The 21740-nt window shown below is 48.6% G+C and overlaps 2 protein-coding genes across 3 annotated transcripts in view; one reads left to right on the top strand and one right to left on the bottom strand.

Annotated features, from left to right (window-relative positions):
- TRAPPC3L (trafficking protein particle complex subunit 3L) overlaps positions 1–21740 on the top strand; it is a gene marked incomplete at both ends in the record, with an annotated part of 50373 nt that overhangs the window by 27050 nt on the left and 1583 nt on the right. The gene's annotated exons all lie outside the window — the stretch shown is intronic.
- Positions 8523–21358, bottom strand: LOC311518914 (calcium homeostasis modulator protein 5-like; the record flags this gene model as incomplete). Its single annotated transcript, XM_084624969.1, has 2 exons — positions 8523–8913; positions 20819–21358. 2 exons carry the CDS (start codon positions 21356–21358, stop codon positions 8524–8526), a joined length of 930 nt encoding a protein of 309 aa, XP_084481095.1. The 3' UTR covers position 8523.

Here is a 21740-nt window from a genome sequence, read left to right as displayed (position 1 = left end):
ATATTCTTATTCTAGCTCTCAGATTCCATCCACTTATTGTGAACTCCTAAGCTTTTCTCAGTTACTTGTTTATAGTTTTAATGTTTTGCCTTCTTATTTTAATCCCCTTTACTAGTTAATAGCCACTGTCCTATCATAGTTTCCATGTGAGTTCTGCTTTGCATAGGAAATTTTAACAAAAGAATTTGGAAAGCCTCATATTGTTCTAATGTGAAATACAACTCAGACTAAATGAAAAGCATATGAGGCACTTAGCACATTTAACTAGTTACTTTCCTCAAGAACAGAAGCTTGGAGATTGATAGAGTAGAGCTAGATATAAAGCAGGGGAAGAGTTTAGCAGAACTCTAATAATTAAAGGAGCAAAATGTGTGGTTAGGGAGAAGGGTCTAGTAAACTGAGAGACAGAGCAAACAGTAGCATTGCTTGGGATTTTTCTGTTGTTTTATTTGTTTGGGGTTTTTTGATGGAAAATATGGTTAATACAAAGGTGACATTTTCCATTTTCCATGGGAAAATATTGTTTTTTTCCTGAGATTATTTTTTTTCTTTTATTTTGGGTAGGGTTAACATTCATCTCTGCACCCATTTGAGCCACCACAGTACCTAATAGAAATAGTAGTTCAGATGCTGCAGCCCCCATCTCCGACATTTGCCAGACTCCCTCTCCCAGGATAAACCACAGTCTCTCTCATAGACTCATAGAATCTCAGGGTTGGAAGGGACCTCAGGAGGTCATCTAGTCCAACCCCCTGCTCAAAGCAGGGCCAACCCCCAATTTTTGCCCCAGATTCCTAAATGGCCCCCTCAAGGATTGAACTCACAACCCTGGGTTTAGCAGGCCAATGCTCAAACCACTGAGCTGTCCCTCCCTCTGGCTGAGCTGCTGCAGTGTATCACAGGAGTCCCCTGGCCGCAATGCATCATGGGAAATGTAGGTTGACTGGGGAGCCCAGCCCATAGGAGAGAATGGGGGCCATGAGGCTGAGGCACCCGAATTATAATTCCCATGAGGCAGCACAGGCAGATGTAGATTAACTTTGACCCAATGACCAGAAACAAAAGATTTTGTTTCCAGTCAACAAACTGAACCCAAATATACTGGTATATGCGCAAATCAACATTTTTCAGAACTTTTGGTTCCATGAAAGTTTTGATATTGACTTACTGTCCAGATTTGGGATAAAAACAAATATTGATCTATTATAATTTACTGTGGGGCAGAAATTTTGTTTTTGAGCAGCTTTAGCAAATAGGTAGGGGTATTGGAGCTGTAAGTGTTATCACATCATTCCTCTGTTCTTAGGTCTTGTTTATTTTTTACCATCTTGATTTCAGAAAATGGAATCTTCATTCTAATCCACTTTAGAGAGAATGGTTTAATAACCTAAGAGCCAGGAACTCCATAGTTCTGTTTGTCTTTGCCATTGACTCTCTTTGGGTATGTCTACACTGCAAGTGCAGGTGTGATTGTAGCATGGGCAGGCAGATGTGGTGGCATGGGCTTCAGCCAGGCTAGCCTCCCAAGTGCAAGTCTTCTGGGGACCCTGGTATATACTTGTGTTGCTAGGCCTCAGCACCATTTGCTCACTGCTACTACTGTTACCATGCCTACACATGCTATAATCACACCTTCACTTGCAATATAGACATACCCTTTACAAATCACTCACGACTGGATTTTTACATGCGTTACTTCCATGCTCAGCTTTGGCTCAGATTGCTACTCTAGATGTTGAGGAGAGAGCAGGAGCTACTTACCCAGGGCTCTCCGTTCCACACTGGAAGGAGAGAGGACTGAGAGAGACTAGAAGTGACCTGGCGGCCTGGCCCTGTTCTTCTTCTTCACCAGTCAAGCAGCCAGCCAGGCACACAGTGTGGGATACATAAGATACTTCATGAAAAAGGACAAAGTAACTGACTCCTTACCCAGAGCAAAGTGGGGGAGGAATTCTGACTCTCTGAGTCTGTTTTGTCTTTGGCCTGTTGCGGGGGGTGGCTCAACTAGGCTTGCTAGGTGTCCAGTTTTTGACAGGAATGTCCGGTCTAAAAGGGACCCTGGCAGCTCCAGTCAGCACCGCTGACCGGGTTGTTAAAAGTCCAGTTGGCGCAGGGCTAGCAGGCTCCCTACCTGGCTCTGCATGGCTCCCGGAAGCAGTGACATGTCCCCCTGGCTCCGAGGTACAGGGGCAGCCTGGTGGACTCTACGTGCTGCCCCTGCCCCATGCACCAGCTCCACAGTTCCAATTGGCTGGGAAATGCTTGCACAGAGCCACCTGGCTGCCCCTACGACTAGGAGCTAAGGGACATGTCGCCACTTCCAGGAAGCCCCTCAAGATAAGCGCCACATGGAGCCCGCACCCCGATCCCCTGCCCCAGCCTGTAGCCCCCTCCTACACCTAAACTCCCTCCCAGAGCCTGCACCCCTTCCAATCCCTGCCCCAGCCTGGAGCCCCATCCCACATCCAAACTCCCTCCCAGAGCCTGCACCCCCTCCAAATCCCATGCCCAAGCCTGGAGCCCCCTCCCACACCCAAACTCCCTCCCAGAACCCACACCCCGCAACCCTCCCACATCCCAACCCTCTGCCCCAGCCCTATGCCTCCTCCCGGACACTGACCCCCTCATTTCTGGCCTCACCCCAGAACCTGCACACCCAGCCCAGAGCCCATACCCCCTCCCACACCTCAACCCCCTGTCTCAGTCTGGAGCCCCTTCCCACACTCCAAACCCCTTGGCTCCACACATCCCCCAGCCCAGAGCCCCCTCCTGCACCCCCAAACCCTTTATCCCTGGCCCCACCCCAGAGCCCGCACCCCAACCCCCTGCTCCAGCTGAGAATCCCCTCCCACACACTGAACCCCTCATTTCTGGCCCCACCCTGGAGCCCGACCCCTCCAGCCAGAGCCCGAACCCCCTCCTGTACCTAACCCCCTGCCCCAGCCTGATAAAAATGAGCGACTGAGGGTGAGGGAGAGTGAGTGACAGAGGGAAGGGGGGATGGCCTTAGTGCGGGGGCGGGGCCTCAGAGAAGGGAGACAGGGTCAGGGCCTTGGATAAGGAGTGGGGCAAGAGTGTTCGGTTTTGTGCGATTAGAAAGTTGGCAACCTAGACTCAGCTAAGAGCTGCCCTTTAGCCGGGGTATATTGTGAAGTTACATTCTAGCCCTTAACATCTCTGGTTCAGTTTTTGAATCTTTAAAAGGAAATGATGGCATACACCTGTCTCTCTGGGGTATTAATGAGGTTTTGCTAATTTTTCTAATATACTTTGATCTCAAAATTATCTGTAAAAGTGGTAAGTCCTACTAACTTTCCATGGATGAATTTTCAGTCTTCAGTCATCTTTTCTGCCCCTAAGGGCCAGCAAAGTGCATGCAGGGAGATGTTGCAACTGAAAGTTTATGTTAGAGACAATTTTCATAAAAACAGAGTTTGAGGCATCTGCTTGCAGGACTCTGTGGGCTGTGTGCCATAGTCAACTTTAATTGAACAAATATGCTTCAAACTGAGGGACACTCAACTGATTTTCTGCAGAAGGTTCCTGGTAGCCAAATAGCAATTTGTAATGAAACTAAAGAAGTTTTGAGAAAAAAAATAAAGTACAGAGAGAGAAGCAAAGGCTGGAGTAAAATTTTCAAAAGTGCCTAAGTGACTTAGGAGACTAAGTCCCAGTTTCAAAAGTGATTCAGGGACTAAGGCATTAAGGAGATTTTGACTCCTGTCTACATCACTTAGAAAAGTGGGATCATAGAATCATAGAAGTGTAGGACTGGAAGGGACTTCAAAACGTCATCTAGTCCAGTTCTCTACACTCAAGGCAGGACTACGTAATAACTAGACCTTTCCTGACGGGTGTTTGTTTAGCCTGTTCTTAAAACCTCCAATGACAGAGATTTCACAACCTCCCTAGGCAATTTATTCCAGTGCTTAACTACCCTGACAGTTAGCAAGTTTTTCTTAATGTCCAACCTAAACCTCCCTGGCTGCAATTTAAGCCCATTGCTTCTTGTCCAGGATGAGGCACTTCAGAAAATTTTACTCCTAGTGAATTATATTTTGCTGAGTATCCATTTCTGTACATAGAATCATAGAATATCAGGGTTGGAAGAGACCTCAGGAGGTCATGTAGTCGAATCCCCTGCTCAAAGCAGGACCAACACCACCTAAACCATCCCAGCCAAGGCTTTGTCAAGCCGGGCCTTAAAAACCTCTAAGGATGGAGATTCCACCACCTCCCTAGGTAACCCATGCCAGTGCTTCATCACCCTCCTAGTGAAATAGCGTTTCCTAATATTCAACCTAGATCATCCCCACTGCAACTTGAGACCATTGCTTCTTGGTCTGTCATCTGCCACCACTGAGAACAGCCTAGCACCATCCTCTTTGGAACCCCCCTTCAGGTAGTTGAAGGCTGCTATCAAATCCCCCCTCACTCTTCTCTTCTGCAGACTAAATAAGCCCTGTTCCCTCAGCCTCGCCTCATAAGTCATGTGCCCCAGCCCCCTAATCATTTTTGTTGCTCTCCGCTGGACTCTCTCCAATTTGTCCACATCCCTTCTGTAGTGGGGGGACCAAAACTGGATGCAACACTCCAGGTGTGGCCTCACCAGTGCCGAACAGAGGGGAATAATCACTTCCCTCGATCTGCTGGCAGTGCGCCTGCTAATACAGCCCAATATGCCTTTGGCCTTCTTGGCAATGAGAGCACACTGCTGACTCATATCCAGCTTCTCGTCCACTGTAATCCCCAGGTCCTTTTTTGCAGAACTGCTGCTTAGCCAGTTGGTCCCCAGCCTGTAGCGGTGCATGGGATTCTTCCTTCCTAAGTGCAGGACTCTGCACTTATCCTTGTTGAACCTCATCTGACTTCTTTTGGCCCAATCCTCCAATTTGTCTAGGTCACTCTGGACCCTATCCCTATCCTCCAGTTTATCTACCTCTCCCCCAAGCTTAGTGTCATCTGCGAACTTGCTGAGGGTGCAATTAATCCCATCATCCAGATAATTGGTAAAGATGTTGAACAAAACCGGTCCCAGGACCAACCCCTGGTGCACTCTGCTTGATACGGCTGCCAACTAGACATCGAGCTGTTGATCACTACCCGTTGAGCCTGACAATCTAGCCAGCTTTCAATCCACCTTGTAGTCCATTCATCCAATCCATACTTTTTTAACTTTCTGGCAAGAATACTGTGGGAGACAGTATCAAAAGCTTTGCTAAAGTCAAGATATATCACATCCACCGCTTTCCCCATATCCACGGAGCCAGTTATCTCATCATAGAAGGCAATCAGGTTGGTCAGGCATGACTTGCCCTTGTTAAATGCTAAAAGAGAATCTGTTTGATGTAAAAAGAAAGCCCTTGAAGACAAAATTAATACATTTTTCTAATTAAGTGTTCATTCTTGATGTCCTTAATCAGTCTTTAGGCAACCTCTCCCCCATCCCCTGGAGTTCAGAGTAAACATTGAAGGACTGGATCTATAGTTGTAAAGGTTTGTTTACTGTGTGCTTTCTACAAGTCATTGTGCTCAATACAGGGATAGCTGGATGAAATTTAATGTCCTGTGATATATGGGAGGTCAGACTAAATGATTTAATGGTCCATTCTGGTCTTAAACCCTGTGGATTTTATGACTTTAAAGAATGGCCAGTTTTTCAAAGATTAACACATTCTATATCAACCATTCCAGGTTAAATAATTGTAATCTAAAATTAGTGTAGTAAGACAAAATTCATTAATGTGTATCTGAATTTCTGGAAGTCTCTGTACTTCACCTACTTGTTAGAAAGTGAAAGAGCTCATCAGCATTTCCTGTCAAAACACAGATATGGTGTTTGGATGACAAATCAGTGCTTAGGCCTATTTGAAAAAGTACCTAAGTACATGCATGTGCTTAAATCTCATTTACTTCAATGAGACTTAAGCACATGTTTAAAGTTAAGTGCTTTCTTGAACAGGGATGCTTTCCTGAATCAGGGCAATAGCCCCAAAATTGATTTCTTTAAAGTACACATGCATTCCTTGCTTCCTCCACAAGCCTTGTAGGTGGTCTGAAGACTGTGTGAACCATCCATTATTTTGCTCACAGAACATCCAAAGCACAAAAGCCCACACTTGCTGTGGGTTTGACTGAGGATCTGTTTCAATATGGATTTCTCGCATAAGCACAAGCTTTAGGGCTGTACCCTGTAGTGCTTCCTTATGCAGAACTCATGTTGGTAACAATTGAATTTTGCTTGAGCGAAGACTGAATAGAACTGGGTGAACTATTTTCAGCAAATAGTGTATTCAATGAGTCTAAGCCCCTTTTCAACTCAGGAATTATCCACTAAGAGACTTCCATTTGCATTAATTTGTTAACTGAAATTATTCAATGAATAGTTTATACAAATATAGTTCAACCTGTGAATTTCTCACACACTGTTAATATGACTGTTCCTTCACTTATTCACTGTTTACCATTTGCTGTTCACAAAGTAAGACTTGTCACCTAAGAAACAGGATATTGATTCTGCCTCCTGATTGGAAGATTCTCAAATCCCAAAAGAGCCTTGTAAAGAGATGCTCAGATACTATAGCAATGAAAGCCATATCTGTACCTAGAAAGCTACAGACACTTTCAGTACTGATATAAAATATCCCAATATTTTCTCTTACCAGGAACAGTCTGGTAAATACAAAATTAATTGTGTGAATGTTTGTGGAACGCAAATAAAAGGGACAAATCAGACATCAAGAATTATAACATTCAAAAACCAGTCGGAGAACACTTCAACCTCCCTGATCACTCAATAACAGACCTAAAAGTCGCAATTCTCCAACAAAAAAATCTTCAGAAACAGACTCCAATGAGAAACTGCAGAATTGGAATTAATTTGCAAACTGGACACCATTAAATTAGGCTTGAACAAAGACTGGGAGTGGATAGGTCATTACACAAAGTAAAAACCATTTCCCCATGCTAATTTTTTCCTCTACTGTTACTCACACCTTCTTGTCAACTGTTGGAAATGGGCCATCCTGATTATCACTACACAAGATTTTTTTCTCCTACTGATAATAGCCTACCTTAATTGATTAGTCTTGTTACAGTGTGTATGGCAACACCCATTGTTTCATGTTCTCTGTGTATATATATCTTCCTACTGTATTTTCCATTGGATGCATCCGATGAAGTGAGCTGTAGCTCACGAAAGCTTATGCTCAAATAAATTTGTTAGTCTCTAAGGTGCCACAAGTCCTCCTCATTTTTTTTGCTGATACAGACTAACACGGCTACCATTTTGAAACCTGATTTAAAAACAGTTCATCTGTGCAGAAATATGATCTCTTTCATGATCGGGGAGATTGATGGTAACATGCTACATAAAAGCCTGCCAGTCACCCAAGGGAAAAGAGCTTGATGGCTGCTTTGCATTCAGTTTTTACAATATTTCTAAAAACTCTGGAGAAGGGAAAAAGTGGTTGTGACCCATGTTCTGAATTCAAAATCCTTATGAGAAATCACAGAGCTATGTGATTAATGCACTTATTAGGAACCTTGATACCACAGTCACCTCACCTGTACTCTGACTGCTAATTTATCTCACCCCAGATTTATTTTAATTTTCCAACATTTTAGCAGCTGCAGACTCTCAATAAAATCAGCCTACCACAAAAATATTTTGTTCTCTATATATGTGGAATTTCCTCTGTCCTCTTCAGTTTTCCACTGGACCAAGGCCAACGACAGACAAGATTCTACATTCCTGCACCAGAGACATGTTTAAGTCCCAGCATTGCAGAACCCTCCAGAAGCAGAAATGGGAGCTTTCTACCATTACACAGGAAGGATTCCCAGACTTCCAATGGGAGAAAAATAAGAATAATGCATTATTTAAATTAAATAGCCACCTTTGATATTTTCTTCATTTAAATGATATGAGATGCTATATGTTGTACACAAAGAACTATTGCATTTGTTGACGTTGAACAAATCATCTTATCAAAATCTATGCTGAATTCTTTGTGCTGTTGGGGCCTGGTCTAAAGCCCACTGAAGTCAACTGAAAGATTCCCATTGACTCCAGTGAGGTTTGGATTAGGAGTCTGAAGCACAGAAGAACTTTCTTTCCCCCTTTCTTGAGCAGGCATATAGTTGGGAAGGATGGTGTGCCAGTACGGGTTTAGTATGGCATGATGCAGCAACTCATTTGCATGCCATAGGCAGTCCAAAATGGCATTCCTTATGCGTATGACCTCACATATATGGTGCGTGCAAGGCCACGGTGTGCAGAGGATGCCATTTTGGGGCTGGATCGGAATCATCCCACAGGTTGGATTTGCGTTGCCAGTTGGATGGCGCACAGTTGGTTGGGCATGCAATGTGTGCGGTGCACTCATAGATGGCGCGCCACTGGTTGGGAGAGAAAGAAAGAATGGAGAAAGAGAGGCCACTATCGGCAAAATATAAAGATTAAGACTGTTAAAATTAAATCACATTAGCAAAATATTTAAAAAGACTGAACATGGCTGTTAGCTATACTCTTTCCCGTCCATCTACGAAGTCCAGCATTGTCTCTCTTTCCTCGCTGATGTCTTTCTTGCCATCTTCGACCAGTCTATGAAGGGTGCTGTAGTGTTGCTCACTGCTGTTGAAAGAGTAGAGTTGAGAAGCGTCTTCCCAGGCCTGGAAGGTTGGCATAGGAAAGGCGCCTGGTTCTTTGTTCTCAAAAAAGCTCGTCAGGTTTCGTTCACTGAGTTTGGTAGAATATAGCTGGAAAAGTTGTTCCAATTGTTCTCTCTCCTTCTCTATGTAGATCCTCCAGAACTTCATTTGGAGGTGGCTGATTTTAGATTGGCACCTGGCACAACAGGTGGTTAACAGAGACAAAAGAGCTGTAGTGACTATGATGCACCACCCTAGAACCTGGAAAAGAAAATAAACAAGCCATGCACTTAAAAAAAAACAAACCCTGAATCTAAATTTCACTTAGATCAGAAATAACTGACAGTCACAGTTCTTCATGTTGAGGATACAGTATTCTTTTCCCAGCCTCAGTGTGGATCTCTTAGCCACAGTGTAGATCAATATTGCATATTTCTTTTTATTCATTTTGTACCCAAAACTCACACTGATGTCAACAGGAGTTCTGTATTTTGAGAAAAAACAAATATAGATATATAGATATATATATGCCATAAGTGAGGATCAAGAATACTGAATACCCTACATTTTTTATTTTGCCACAGATTTGTGTGGTTTTTAAATTATTATTTGTTATTTGTATTACTGTCGTGCCTAGAGGTCCCTACTGAGATAAGGGTTTCATTGAGCAAAGTGCTGTACGCGCACATAGTAAGAGACAGTCCTTGCCTCAAACAGCTTACAGTCTAAATAGAGAAGACAGATAAAGGGTGGGAGAAAGGAACCATATTAATCCTATTTTGCCAATAGGGTACTGACGCACAGAATGATTAAGTGACTTGTTAACAGTTACAGGAAGTGAATCCAGATCATCCAAATCTACTGCCTTAACCACAAGACCATCCTGTGTCTTTTATAGTTTTCTTAACTGGCTGGTAGAAAAGTCAAAATGATCAGCCAAAGCATTTTAAAAATGCACCGCATTATTTTAAAAATGAAGCTTCCCTCTTGCAGGAATGGTGTCGTATTTATATAAACCCATCTCACAAAATAGGTTAGAGAAGATGGTATCAAGGTCTCAGCTGCTCAGACTTCAACACAGAAATATATGGGTGTATAACATGTTTGATATTGCTCAGTGTGTTTCATCACTCCAAGGAAAATGTATGTCTGGAGAAGAGGGCAAATTAGCACTAGAGCTGGGTGGGGAACCGTTTTCCTGTCCCACAAGAATTTTTGAGATTTCAAAAAGTGTTCCCATCCTGAATTGGGATGGGAAGTCAAAAGCTTACAAATTTTCACACATCAATAATATGGGAGGAGTGTGTATCAATCATCAATAATATGGGAGGAGGTTAAATCAAAATGTTTTATTTCAATTTTTTAATGATCTTTTTTAGTATAAGTTAACTAAGACTTCAAAACAAAAGCCATTTCAAACAAACAACCTAAAACTTCCTTCTAAAAATGTCAAAACAGGATGTTTTGACATTTTAAAAACTTTTGTTGTCAACATTTCTTTTACTGAGAAATTTGTAGAAACCAATCCTTTCCTGCAGGATTTCAACCAGCAGCTCACAGACCGGTGCTCTAACCACCAGCCCCACACAGACATACCCCAGCCTTTCCAAATTGAAATGCTCAGCTGACAGAATTCCATTGTGCAAAAATGTGTGTTTTCATAAATGTGAAGACCTCAAATGTTGCTGTAAAATGGAATTGTCATTCTCCAGAGAGCTGTAATAGTGATGATATGGAGATCTGCAACCTGTCATGTATAAATAATTACCAGGTAAAATCTATATTTACCTGAGAGAAATATATAAACAATTTCCTCACAGAAATGTGTGAAACAGAGCATGCTGATGAATCATTTGTTATTTTTATTGACTAAAAAATTTGAGGGGAGGTGTTTAAAGAACAGCCTCATTTTGCTTATTTTCAAATCATGCTGGTACTACCTGGAAGAATTTGTGACATAAATTTTTTCCCATATAATCCATCCTTTTACCACTTCAGTGCTCCCCTCTGACATGGGGAACTCTGTGCTTCTATGATCTAGCTGCTCATGCACAATCAGCTAGCTAGATAACTTTCACTGTTTCCCATATATGCAACTTAAGACCAATAGACACACGTCCAAGCTTTTAATTCTAATTTTCTGGACGCTGATTTTTGTGAACAATAAAATATCCCCCTGCACTGTTTGTAACCCATACATTGCAGGATTCTTCCAGTGCATGAGGACCTGAAAATTAACCTGTCTCCAGCATTGGCAACTGTTATACATTGATGTGACTGTTGTATGATGATAATTTTCTGACTGCAGGATATTTCTTCTGCTTGGGATGCAGTAACTTGACATGCATCTTTCCCTCCTTTCCTTTCTCTTTTTAATTTATTTAGTTCTTTTTCACCAAGTTTTCTTATATCACAAAGCAATGAACAAACATAAAATAGAATTGTGGGATATGAGTGAGTAATATGTCTTTACCTTTGTATGTTCTTTGTTATTTCATTGTAACTGTTATAGTTCTATTTTCCTTCCTATAATAAAAACATTTCATACAGAAGTGAAACTAACTAGTCCATTTTCATTATCTGAGATGAGAGAAATGCAAAATGAAATAAGCCTTTGTGACAGGGTCAGGCCAGATGGCTATAAGAGAGTAATTTTTTTTTGAAGCAAAAGATGTTTTTTATTTGCATAACACACTTACAAAGTAAAAACAGCAGCATATGCAATGTGTAACACAGCAACCAATCACAATTGTTTTCTCATTAGCTTCAGGAGAGGGAAGTGTTCAAGCTTGCCCGGGCCCAGAGCGTGGGGCTTCCTCGACTCTCGTGGTCTTCCACCCCCTCGAGTTACCTGGTGCCACGCCCGAGTGTCACCAACAATTCCCTCCTCTGAAAGCACCCAACAAGAGGGGCAGACTGTGGGGTGGACAATTCAGGGGGTGGGGGTGACATGCACCCACGTGTGAAAGAACCCCTCTAGGGTGGTGGTGTCTGCAGCAGCAATGGCTGGGGCCCCTTACTCTCTCGCCCAATCAAAGGGTCAGACAAAAGGACCCGGATGGGGACACCAAGCAGAGAATCTCGGACAGCGCCCACTGCTCCTCAAAAGCATCAAGGGAATCGGTGGACGCCGCCCAGAGGAACTCCGCCCGGATACGTGAACAGACTGAGGATCGGAAAATCGCCCCACAGTCACAGGAAACTCCATCGGCCAACCTCCTCTCTCTGGTTTTACAGATGGCCGTTTTAGCCAGGGCCAGGAGGAGGTTAACTAGGAGATCCCGCGACTTTGTGAGGCCACGGATAGGGAGTGCATAAATAAAAAGGTGAGGGGAAAAATGCAACCAAAAACGTAATAGGATATTTGTGAGGAGCTGGAACAGGGGCTGCAGCCTGGTGCACTCCAGATATACGTGCGCTAGGGTTTACCTCACAACACAAAAGGGACAAATATCTGGGATGTGAGTGAAACGTGCCAAGTACGTGCCCGTGCTCACAGCTCCGTGAAGGAGCCGCCAACTGATGTCCCCGACGGGCCTTGGAACGAAGGTGGAATATAGGCTGGCCCACCGGGGCTGCTGACTCTCCAAAGGTGGCAGAAGGTCTCGCCACTTTGTGTCGGGGCAGGACACTAGGGTGAGGGCGTGAAGGGTGTGGAGCGCGAGCGTGTATAGATGTTTCCTTGGTGCGGTTTGGAAGCGTACCAGCTGCAGTTCATGCAGCCAGCTCGCAGTGAAGGGGTGGGGGGTCGATTGGATCTGCGGGGCAGGGGTCCAATTAAAAAGTCCGGCAGGCCTGGGGTAGAGGGTGGGCAGGGCGTGCCCTCAAGCAGGACCTGGTCGAGGTAAGCTCGAGCAGCGGGCAGCAAAGCAGCCTTCACCTCCTGAAGTACGCGCTGGGGGGTACGAGGTCTGGAAAGCCCTATGCGCCGGACGAGCGTCAGGGGATCCAGCCAGTCTCCCCGGTCGTAGTCTAGGAGGTCTCCGACTCTTGTGACTTCTGCCAGGATAAAGCTCTGGCACACCGAGCGGGACTCCGCCACCTGCACACGGAGCTGGGGGTTGTGTAGCAGGGGCTCCGCGAGGAGATCTGCCCCCTCGGTGGCCGCCATGGACCTGGTCGTTAAAAACAATTTCCAACTCCGGAGAAGGTCTTGGTAGAAGACCGGCAGCCTGGAGAGGTCTCATGGAAGACCTCCCGGATGGAGATAAAAGAGCTGCCGGTCATATCGAAGTCCTCGGATGCAGCGCAGGATGGCGTGTGCCAGTGTGCTCCACGCCGAACTGCCTGCACCATAGAGGAGTCTCTGTAGGGCCTGGAGGCGGAAGACACGGACCTGAGTGTGTAAACACTTCAGGCCTTGTCCTCCTTCCTTCAGGGGTAGATGAAGAACCCCTACAGGGGCCCAGTGCATTCCTGACCAAAAGAACCCCAGAATCGATGTCCGGAGGTTGGTCAGGAAACCCGGGGCCGGGACCAGGGTGTTGAGCAGGTACCAGAGCATGGACAGGACTAGTTGATTAAGCACCAGCACTCTCCCTTGGAGGGAGAGACATCGGAGTAGTCCCATCCATTTCTGGAGCCACTCTATCACCCCGCCTTCTAAATTTTCCCAGTTCTCCAGTGGAGAGGGATGCATGGCGGAAAGGTAAACGCCGAGGTAGAGCAGCGGACCCGCGCTCCACCGGATGGTCTGAAGCGCAGGTGGGAGGGAGCTTGCCTGCCGCCAGTCTCCTACCACCAAGCCACAGCTCTTGATCCAGTTGACCCGGGTGGAAGAGGCTGCCGAATAGATGGCCTGGCAAGCCTCCACCCGCGCCAAGTCGCCGGGGTCCTGGATCACGAGGAGCACGTCATCAGCGTATGCCGACAGGACCAGCCGCAGCTCTGGTTCCCGCAGCACCAACCCTGTCAACCTCCTGCAGAAGAGACAGAGGAAGGGCTCGATCACCAGAGCGTACAGCTGGCCTGAGAAGGGGCACCCCTGCCGTACTCCTCGCCTGAAGCTGACCGGTTCGGTCAGCGTCCAGTTGAGCTTAACCAGACACTCTGCGGAAGCGTACAGCACCCGGAGAAAACCCACAAACTGGGGTCCGAAGCCAAACGCCTGCAGAGTGCTCAGGAGGTACCCGTGGTCCACCCTATTGAACGCCTTCTCCTGATCTAGGGACAGGAGGGCGAACAACAGACCGTCTCTACGCCCGAGTTCCAAAAGGTCCCAAACCAGAAATAGGTTATCAAAGATACTACGGTCCGGGACAATGTAGGTCTGGTCTGGGCGGATCACGTCCGCCAGCACAGACCCTAGCCGCAGCGAGATTGCTTTCGCTACGATTTTGTAGTCCGTGCTGAGGAGCGAGATGGGATGCCAATTTCGTAAATCACAGAGGCCCCTTCTTCTGCAATAAGGCGAGCACAGCTTGCCTGCACGAGAGAGAGAGGACCCCGCTCTGCAGAGACTCGGCCCAGACGGTGACTAGGTCTGGGCCGAGGACGTCCCAAAACACGCAGTAGAACTCCATGGTCAGCCCGTCCATGCCTGGAGACTTATTAGTGGGCATACAACGGAGGGCTTCCGAGAACTCGGCCAGAATGAGAGGCAACTCTAGCCGGTCTCGGTTGCTTGCGCTGACCATAGGGAGCTCCTCCGAAAGCACTCTGCAAGCGCTAGGGTCGGTCGGATCCGGGGAGAAAAGACTTGCGTAGAAGGCTCGGACCCTCCCGCACATCTCCGCCGGTTCCGTGAGGGGGGTGCCGTCTTCTGCCAGGAGGCAGGTGACGTGTTTCTTGGCCCCCCTTGTTTTCTCCAGGGCATAAAAGAAGCGGGAGCCGCGATGCATCTCCCGAAGGAGGTGGATGCGGGATCGAACAAAGGCGCCCCGGGCCTGATGGTCCTCGAGAGCCCGGAGCTCCTCCCACTTCTCCCGGCACGCTTCGCAGAGGGACGGGTCCTCGGGATCGGCGGCCAGGCGCCTCTCCATCTCCAAGACCTCCCGTTCCAACTGCTCTATTGCCGCATTTCTCCGTCGGCTGGTGCCCCAGGTGTAGTCGCGGCAGAAAAGCCGGGTGCGCACCTTCCCCAGGTCCCACCATCGCCGAGCCGAGCGAAAGGCACGCCGCTGCCCTCGTCAGGCCAGCTAGAATTCCCGGAAGGATGTCACGAAGCCTTCGTCCTCCAACAGGCTGTTGTTAAAATGCCAATAGGCCGGCCCCGGCCTCTGCATAGAGGGAGGCTGTCATGGTGGCTAGGTGATGGTCAGAAAATGGGGCCAGCCGAATGCTGGAGCAGTGGGCTCGTGAGAGATGGAAGCGTGATAGATAAATGCGGTCCAACCAGGAGTGGCTAGACCGATGGGCTTCCACCGGACTAAGGTGAACGTGGAAGTGTCATCTGGGTGGTGGTCACTCCAGATGTCCACTAGGGAGTGATGTTCAACTATCTCCCAGAGGGCGTCTGCGGTGGCCAGGCACTGCTAGGTCCCCGAGCGGTCTCGCTCCTCGAGGGTGGTATTAAAATCCCCTCCCAGGACCAGGCACTCATGAGAATCTAAGTTGCCGAGGAAGGCGGACGCCTGCTGATAGAATTGCAGCCGCTCCGGCTTTATGTCGGGGCATAGACGTTAACCACAAGCCCCTCTATACAGACCCGGAGTTGCAGCAGGCGACCCTGCATGGCCTCGGCGACCCCTAGCACCTTGGGCCGTAGGTCGGGAGAGAACAGGGTCGCCACTCCAGCCTGCCGAATTGTGGAATGGCTAAAATAGACCCTGTCCCCCCACTCCAGCCGCCAACTATCTTCGGCGGTCGGATCTCCTGCAGGAAAATCACAGAGTACCCTCCCTCCCGAAGGAAGGAGAGCACCTGGGACCTGCGGAGAGCCATCCTACAACCCCGGGTGTTCAACGTTGCAATGGTGAGAAGTGTCATGGGGAGGGCCGGGGGGGATCCTCACGGGCAGGGATGCTCGCATCCCCCAGCAGGCCGCGCGACAGTCCCTGACCCATCCCGAAGGGGAGTAATTGGTCACGGAAGATGCGGACCCACCAGTAGGCCGTGGCATCCTGCTTCTCTGTCCCTTTACCTTCTCCCATGAGGGCCCTTGTGGCCCGGAGGATTTGAAAAAAATCCCTCCATCGCTGGAGAGCAAGCTGTACCTTGTTGCGGGAGCCATGGACATCCTCTAAAAACTTCTGCAGCTCTCCTCACAGCTCATGGGGGGGGGGGGGAGTTATGGTTTCCCGGTTGTTCCCCGGCAGGGCCCTTGGTGCAGCCCTGTGGTCCACTAAAACGGACAAGCAGGGTGCGGACCCCCGACGGAGTGCCTAATGGGCTGGAGCTTCTAGGCCCGTCTCAAACCCTGGGGCGGTAGGGGGCGGTGGAGGGAAAATAGCAGCCCCTAATGGGTCGGGGCAGGAGAACGCAAAAGCCGCTCCCTGGGGGTCATCGGTTGGAAAAGGGAAGGAGACAGCCCCAGGGGCGGCGATAACATTGCAGGAGGTAGACTGGATAGGGATAGGGGCAGGGGCAGGATCAGAGGCGAGGTTCTGGGTTTCGGGAGGTGAGTAGCTGGATGATGGTGCCTCCCGATCTGGCTCGAGGGTTAAGGGGTAGGGAGGGAGCTCTCAGTGATACCGGGCACAGACTCTATGGTGAATTTAGTGGCTACAGCATCAGGAGGTGGATTATCTTCTGTTGGTCCCCCGCCCGGAAAGTAAATCGATTGCTCCGCACTAATGGGGGGTGCCCCTGGCGGCTCGTGTCCTGGCCGCACGGAGCCGGCTGTCACCTGAGCAGGCTCAGTGGTCGTTAGCGGGGTGCCATCAGTGGCCAGGTCGATGGAAGAGTCCAGGGGCTCCTCGGAGGTGGGAGCAGAAACAGCAGTTAGGGGGAGGGAGCATGGGGAAAAGAGGGGTGGAGTGAGGTCGCCCAAATCGAGGTTTTCTGGCAAAAGATCGTCCTCCCCCTGGGCGACCGGGGTCAGATCTAGGGTCTCGATCTCCTCGAACATGGAGGAGAGGACATTTACCATCGCCCCGGGGTTCTCCCCGCTGGCACCAGCCATGACGGTTGCCTTGGGGTTCACGGGGGCTTCGGGTAGGGTCTCGGAGGGGAGGGTCTCCCGTGGTGGGGAGACACTCCCTTCTGATGCTACAACGACTTTCCTGGCTGACACTGGTGGATGGGACGCATTTGTGGGCAAAGCGGAAGGTTTGGCATCGGTGCCCCCCTTCCTGGTCTTCCGGGGGGCCTCTGCCTCGGGTAGATGAGGCAGAGCTCGAGCCTTCCGCTTGCCTCGCTTCCCCTGGACTAGGGCCCAGCCCTCCATGGCATCATCAGGGGGCTGGTTAGCAGGGGTCATATCAGGGGGTAAAGGCGATGGCTCAGGGGCTTGGGCGGGGGATGGTGGGGCGGCATAAGGGAGGGAGGATTCTCCCTGGGGCAGGCTCACTCCCATGCCTGGTGGTATCTCTGCCCCACCCTCCTCCATGGGCCCTGCCAGGTTGTCAGCAGCGAGGGCGAGGCTCTCCCGCTTGTCTGGGCGTTGTAGGGGAGGTGCCCCTTGGGCCTGAGCGGGAGAAGTGGTGGTCTGAAGAGGAGGGGGGGCAGGTTCGGGTATCGGGTGGCCAGGGGCATCGGCAATGACGGGGCCGATGTCCTGCCAGGTCTCGGGTATCCCAGGTGCCCCTCCTTGCCGGGCTAAGGGGCAGTCCCTCTGGACATGCCCTGACGCCCGGCAGAGGTAGCACAGGGCTTCCCCCCTGGAGAAATACACCCAGTAACGGGCCTCCTGGTGGGGGACTAGGAAGGACCCCTCGAGCGCCTCTCTGTCATGCGCCGCCAACAGCAGTAGAAGCTGCACTTGCCGGCGGAAGGAAAAGATGTGACGGAGGGTGGGGTCCTTTCAGCCTAACAGGAGAGGGCTGATGACAGAAACAGGTTTCCCCAGGGTGGAAAGGGCAGGTAACAGGGCAGCACTGGGGAGAAAAGGAGGGACAGAGGTCAGGACCAGGTGGACGCCCAGGTCCTCCAGCGGCTCTAGGGGGACAAACAGCCCCTCCCCCCCCCGCCAGGCCCCTCTCCACCGCCTCCTGGGTGGCAGCCTCCGATGCTAAGAAGAAGACAACCTTCCCATACATTTTGGAGGCTGCCATAATGGCCGAGGGCCCCACCACCCTCGCCAATGCCCGCACGTAGGTCTCCACGTGGGGTGAGGCGGGCACCACGAGGCATCGGAAACCGTGCTTCCTTGTCATGGTGGGAAAGGGGCCCTGGCCATTGTTGATGGTGGCGGAGGTGGTTGGCGGGAGAGATGATGAGGCGGCAGGCGGGGGGGCTGCGCTGCCTGGGCATACGTCGTGGGGGGTGAGGGAGGGACACCCGCAGAGCCGGTGGAGGGGTCAGTGGTGAGGGACACCATGGTCGGTGGCAGGGCCGCAGCAGTGGGGGTGGCCCCTGCCATGGAGGGCCTGGTGATTTTAGCAGGGCCTTTCCCCTTCTTCTTGCCCTGGCCTTTCCCGCCGGCTGCAGGGGCTCCCCTAGAGTCTGGGGAGGCGGTGGGCATAGCAGCGGCAGAGGTCACCCCAGTGCCCTCCATTGCCGATGCCCCAGTGGGGGCAGTGGCAGGTGGTTAACTGGAGTTGGGGTCAGGTAAAAAGGGACAGACTGTGGGATGGGCAGTTCAGAGGGGGGCACATGAATCACCATCCAGAGAGTCCTGTTTGGTTGGCTAGTGCTTCTGGCCCACACGGTGGAATTAGGGCGAGAAGCTAAGTCCAGAGGCAGATGTTAAACAGCCAGCAATGACGATGGAGGGGGCAGTGATGAGGATAGTAGTGTGGAGGGGACACAGATGGATCGGGGGGCAGCTCCGTGCCACACCCCCTGTGTCCCTACAAACACAGTCACGACACAGACAAGGCCTCCCACAACACGAGGGCACAATTTGAAAGTTACTCAGTCTTGGGCCCCCTCCACAGCGATTTGTAGATTCCCTGGGCGGTGTTCCTCCGGTAGACGGCTGTTTCCCTTCCTTGTCCAGGCTCTCTTTTTCACAGCTCCAACATTCCAGGGATGCCGGAGCAGGTGATAAGAAATTCTCTCAGCCAGAGATGGGTCCACAAACAAACAGCAAGCAGCTGGGTCTGGGAGCTGGGTCCTTCCACTCCCCCCCTCCGGGGAGCAGGTCAGCAGGCCCCCCCTCTCTCAGGGTGGGGGGTTTCAGCTGGAGAGGCAGCAGCGTCCAAGGGCGGGCGGGGGCTGGGGGACTAACAGGCAGCCGGCAGCCGGCCACCACTCTAGCAACAGCAGAGAAAGAAAGAAAAACAACAAAAAGAAAAAAAAAAAGGGAGAGAGGTGGGGAAGCCGAAGGCAGGGGCAAAAAGCAAGAAAAGCCCAGGCCAGAGGGTAGCAGTAGGAGAGCAGGCTAAGTAGGTCCCTTTTCCCTGGGTAAGGCAACAGGGAAGGTTTTTTTTTTTAAATTTTAAAACAAAGTTTATATTCTTGGCTATTCAGCAACATCTGTGGAAAGCCTGTAAACAGTCTTCACAGATTGCCAGCATTCTGCTCAATATAGTCAATTCAATGTCCAATTTAACAATTACAGCACAGATAATGTTAGACGCATTTTGAAACCACCACATATTATTCTGTCAAATTCAATCAGCACCTAGATTCTAGGGCCTACATAAAAGAAATAAAAGTGGCAAACACACCCCTATCCTAACAAACTCCTCATTAAGAAAAGGAATTACTTACCCACAAAAGCTATTAGTTTCTAAAATGAACAAATTTTCATCCAAGACAAATTTAAAGAACATTCTCTGTTTCCTGGAATGATATACATTACAAGAAGTTTGTAATTAAGAAGAATGGGTGAGGTTGTGGGGAAGTGTGACTATTATACATGTAGTATAAAGAACATTGTTCTTTGGTCTGCATACTGGATTTGTAACTACTGTGACAGGGTCGGGCCAGATTGCTACAGGAGAGTGATCCTAATGGGATCCGGGAAGTGGGCAGGCTTCACTAAAGGATCCCCCCCAGCTACAGAAGAGTGATAGAAGGCAGATATATTAGTCCCAGGTTAAGTAGGTCCCTTTTCCCTGGGTAAGGCAACAGGGAAGGTTCCAAAACAATCAGGAACCTTCTGGATACAATTAAGACAGGCCAATTAGAACACCTGCAGCCAATCAAGAAGCTGCTAGAATCAATTAAGGCAGGCTAATCAGGGCTCCTGGGGTTTAAAAAGGAGCTCACTTCAGTTTGTGGTGTGCGTGTGAGGAGCTGGGAGCAAGGGGCACTAGGAGCTGAGAGTGGGAACGTGGAGTGTTGGTGGACTGAGGTGTACAAGCGTTATCAGACACCAGGAGGAAGGTCCTATGGTGAGGATAAAGAAGGCGTTGGGAGGAGGCCATGGGGAAGTAGCCCAGGGAGTTGTAGCTGTTGCACAGCTGTTCCAGGAGGCGCTCTAGACAGCTGCATTCCACAGGGCCCTGGCCTGGAACCCAGAGTAGAGGATGGGCCCGGGTTCCCCCCAAATCCTCCCAACTCCTGGTCAGACACAGGAGTCGACCTGGACTGTGGGTTCAGAAGAACGGCCAAGCTGAGGGCTGCCGTGAAGCTCCAAGGTGAGCAAATCCGCCAATAAGCGCAAGACCCACCAAGGTAGAGCAGGAACTTTCTCACACCTTATAAACTGTTTACAGGAAATCAGCTGTTTAAAAATAGCTTTGGTTTTAACAATCTAAGATGCTATTTGTAACACAGTTAAAAATCTATCATTGAATTTTTTAAAAATCTGATAGTATCTCTTCAACTAAATGACATCCTAGAGATCTGACTTTTTAATTACTTCAGCCTTCTCTAGCAATGCAATACATTCTTCTCCCAAGAGTCACTCTCCTCCACTAAAGAAATAAACTTTCTGATTCCAATTTTCTTACTCGTGTTGATTTCAGTGATCTACTTGAGGAGTAAGACATTACTCAACTTGAGCAAGTATATAGAATCTGCCCCTCACCAATTCGATATTGTTTTGTTGCATTGTACAGGCATTCTGATTTTAAATTACTATGTTAGCACCGATGTTAGGATCTCATGCTGTTAAATCCAAAGGTAATACAAAACTTTATTCTAAATAACAAAACAATTATTCTGTATTTCTTACCTGAGACTGTGCTTGAAGCGTCAGTTTTAATTCCTCACTCTCCGAAGAGGACATGGTGGTTTTGCCACAAGCTACTTTGTTCAGCTCTTCCCAGCACCTGACAGATTTGTTATTGCAGAGTGTGTTTAAGTACCCTGGATATTTCAAGCCACTCATGGCACATTCATAAAAAGTTCCATTGAGCAAAGCCACAGAAAGCCACATCACAGGAGCTATCAGAACATTTAAGGTGATTTGTCCAAAGACATAAAAGAAACGGCAGCTGTTCCCTTTGGGGAATATTTTCCTGGGATTCAAACAGCAGCCTGTGAAAAGTTTCCACATCCTGCTATTCATGAAATACCCAATAACTAGCAACACCCAGGCTGGGGCAAATAGAAATACCAAACCATAGATGAAGTTTTCATTGCTGCAGGGACACTTGAAAGCAATGAGAGAAAATAAACGTTCGCTTCCCACGGTCAGTAGAGCCATAAAACTGTAACCAATGGCAGTTTTCCGGTTCATAAGGAATTTCAGAATGGTTTGGATACCATCCATGTTTGATTTCCACAAAAGAGACAAAAAATGAGGCTTTGTTTATTGTGCAGCAGTTTATAACAATGTATTAGGGAGGAGCTCTTGAGAAGAAAAATACCCAGCCAGTGTCTGGTTTAGTGCAGCCTAGATAAAGTGATGATGTCACTGTATATCCTTCCTCACAAATACACCCATATGGGACTAGCTACTGGTGAAGCAGATTTTGCATATCGACAGTATTATGAATCTGTATTGCTCTGTTGTCAAATAAAAACACAATCTCCATTATCATTCCTGGTATTTGACTGTAGCTTCACATGAGAATGAAACAGAAATACATAGTAGGTGATCATGGGAATTCTTGAGCAATGATCAGTGTTTACAGAAATATACTTAAAAAGCC

This window comes from Lepidochelys olivacea (genome assembly GCF_965140295.1).
Source record: "Lepidochelys olivacea isolate rLepOli2 genome assembly, chromosome: 3".
Taxonomy (NCBI): Eukaryota; Metazoa; Chordata; order Testudines; family Cheloniidae; genus Lepidochelys; species Lepidochelys olivacea.
The sequence above is the reverse complement of the archived record's forward strand: the minus strand, read 5'-3'. Positions and strand labels throughout refer to the sequence as shown.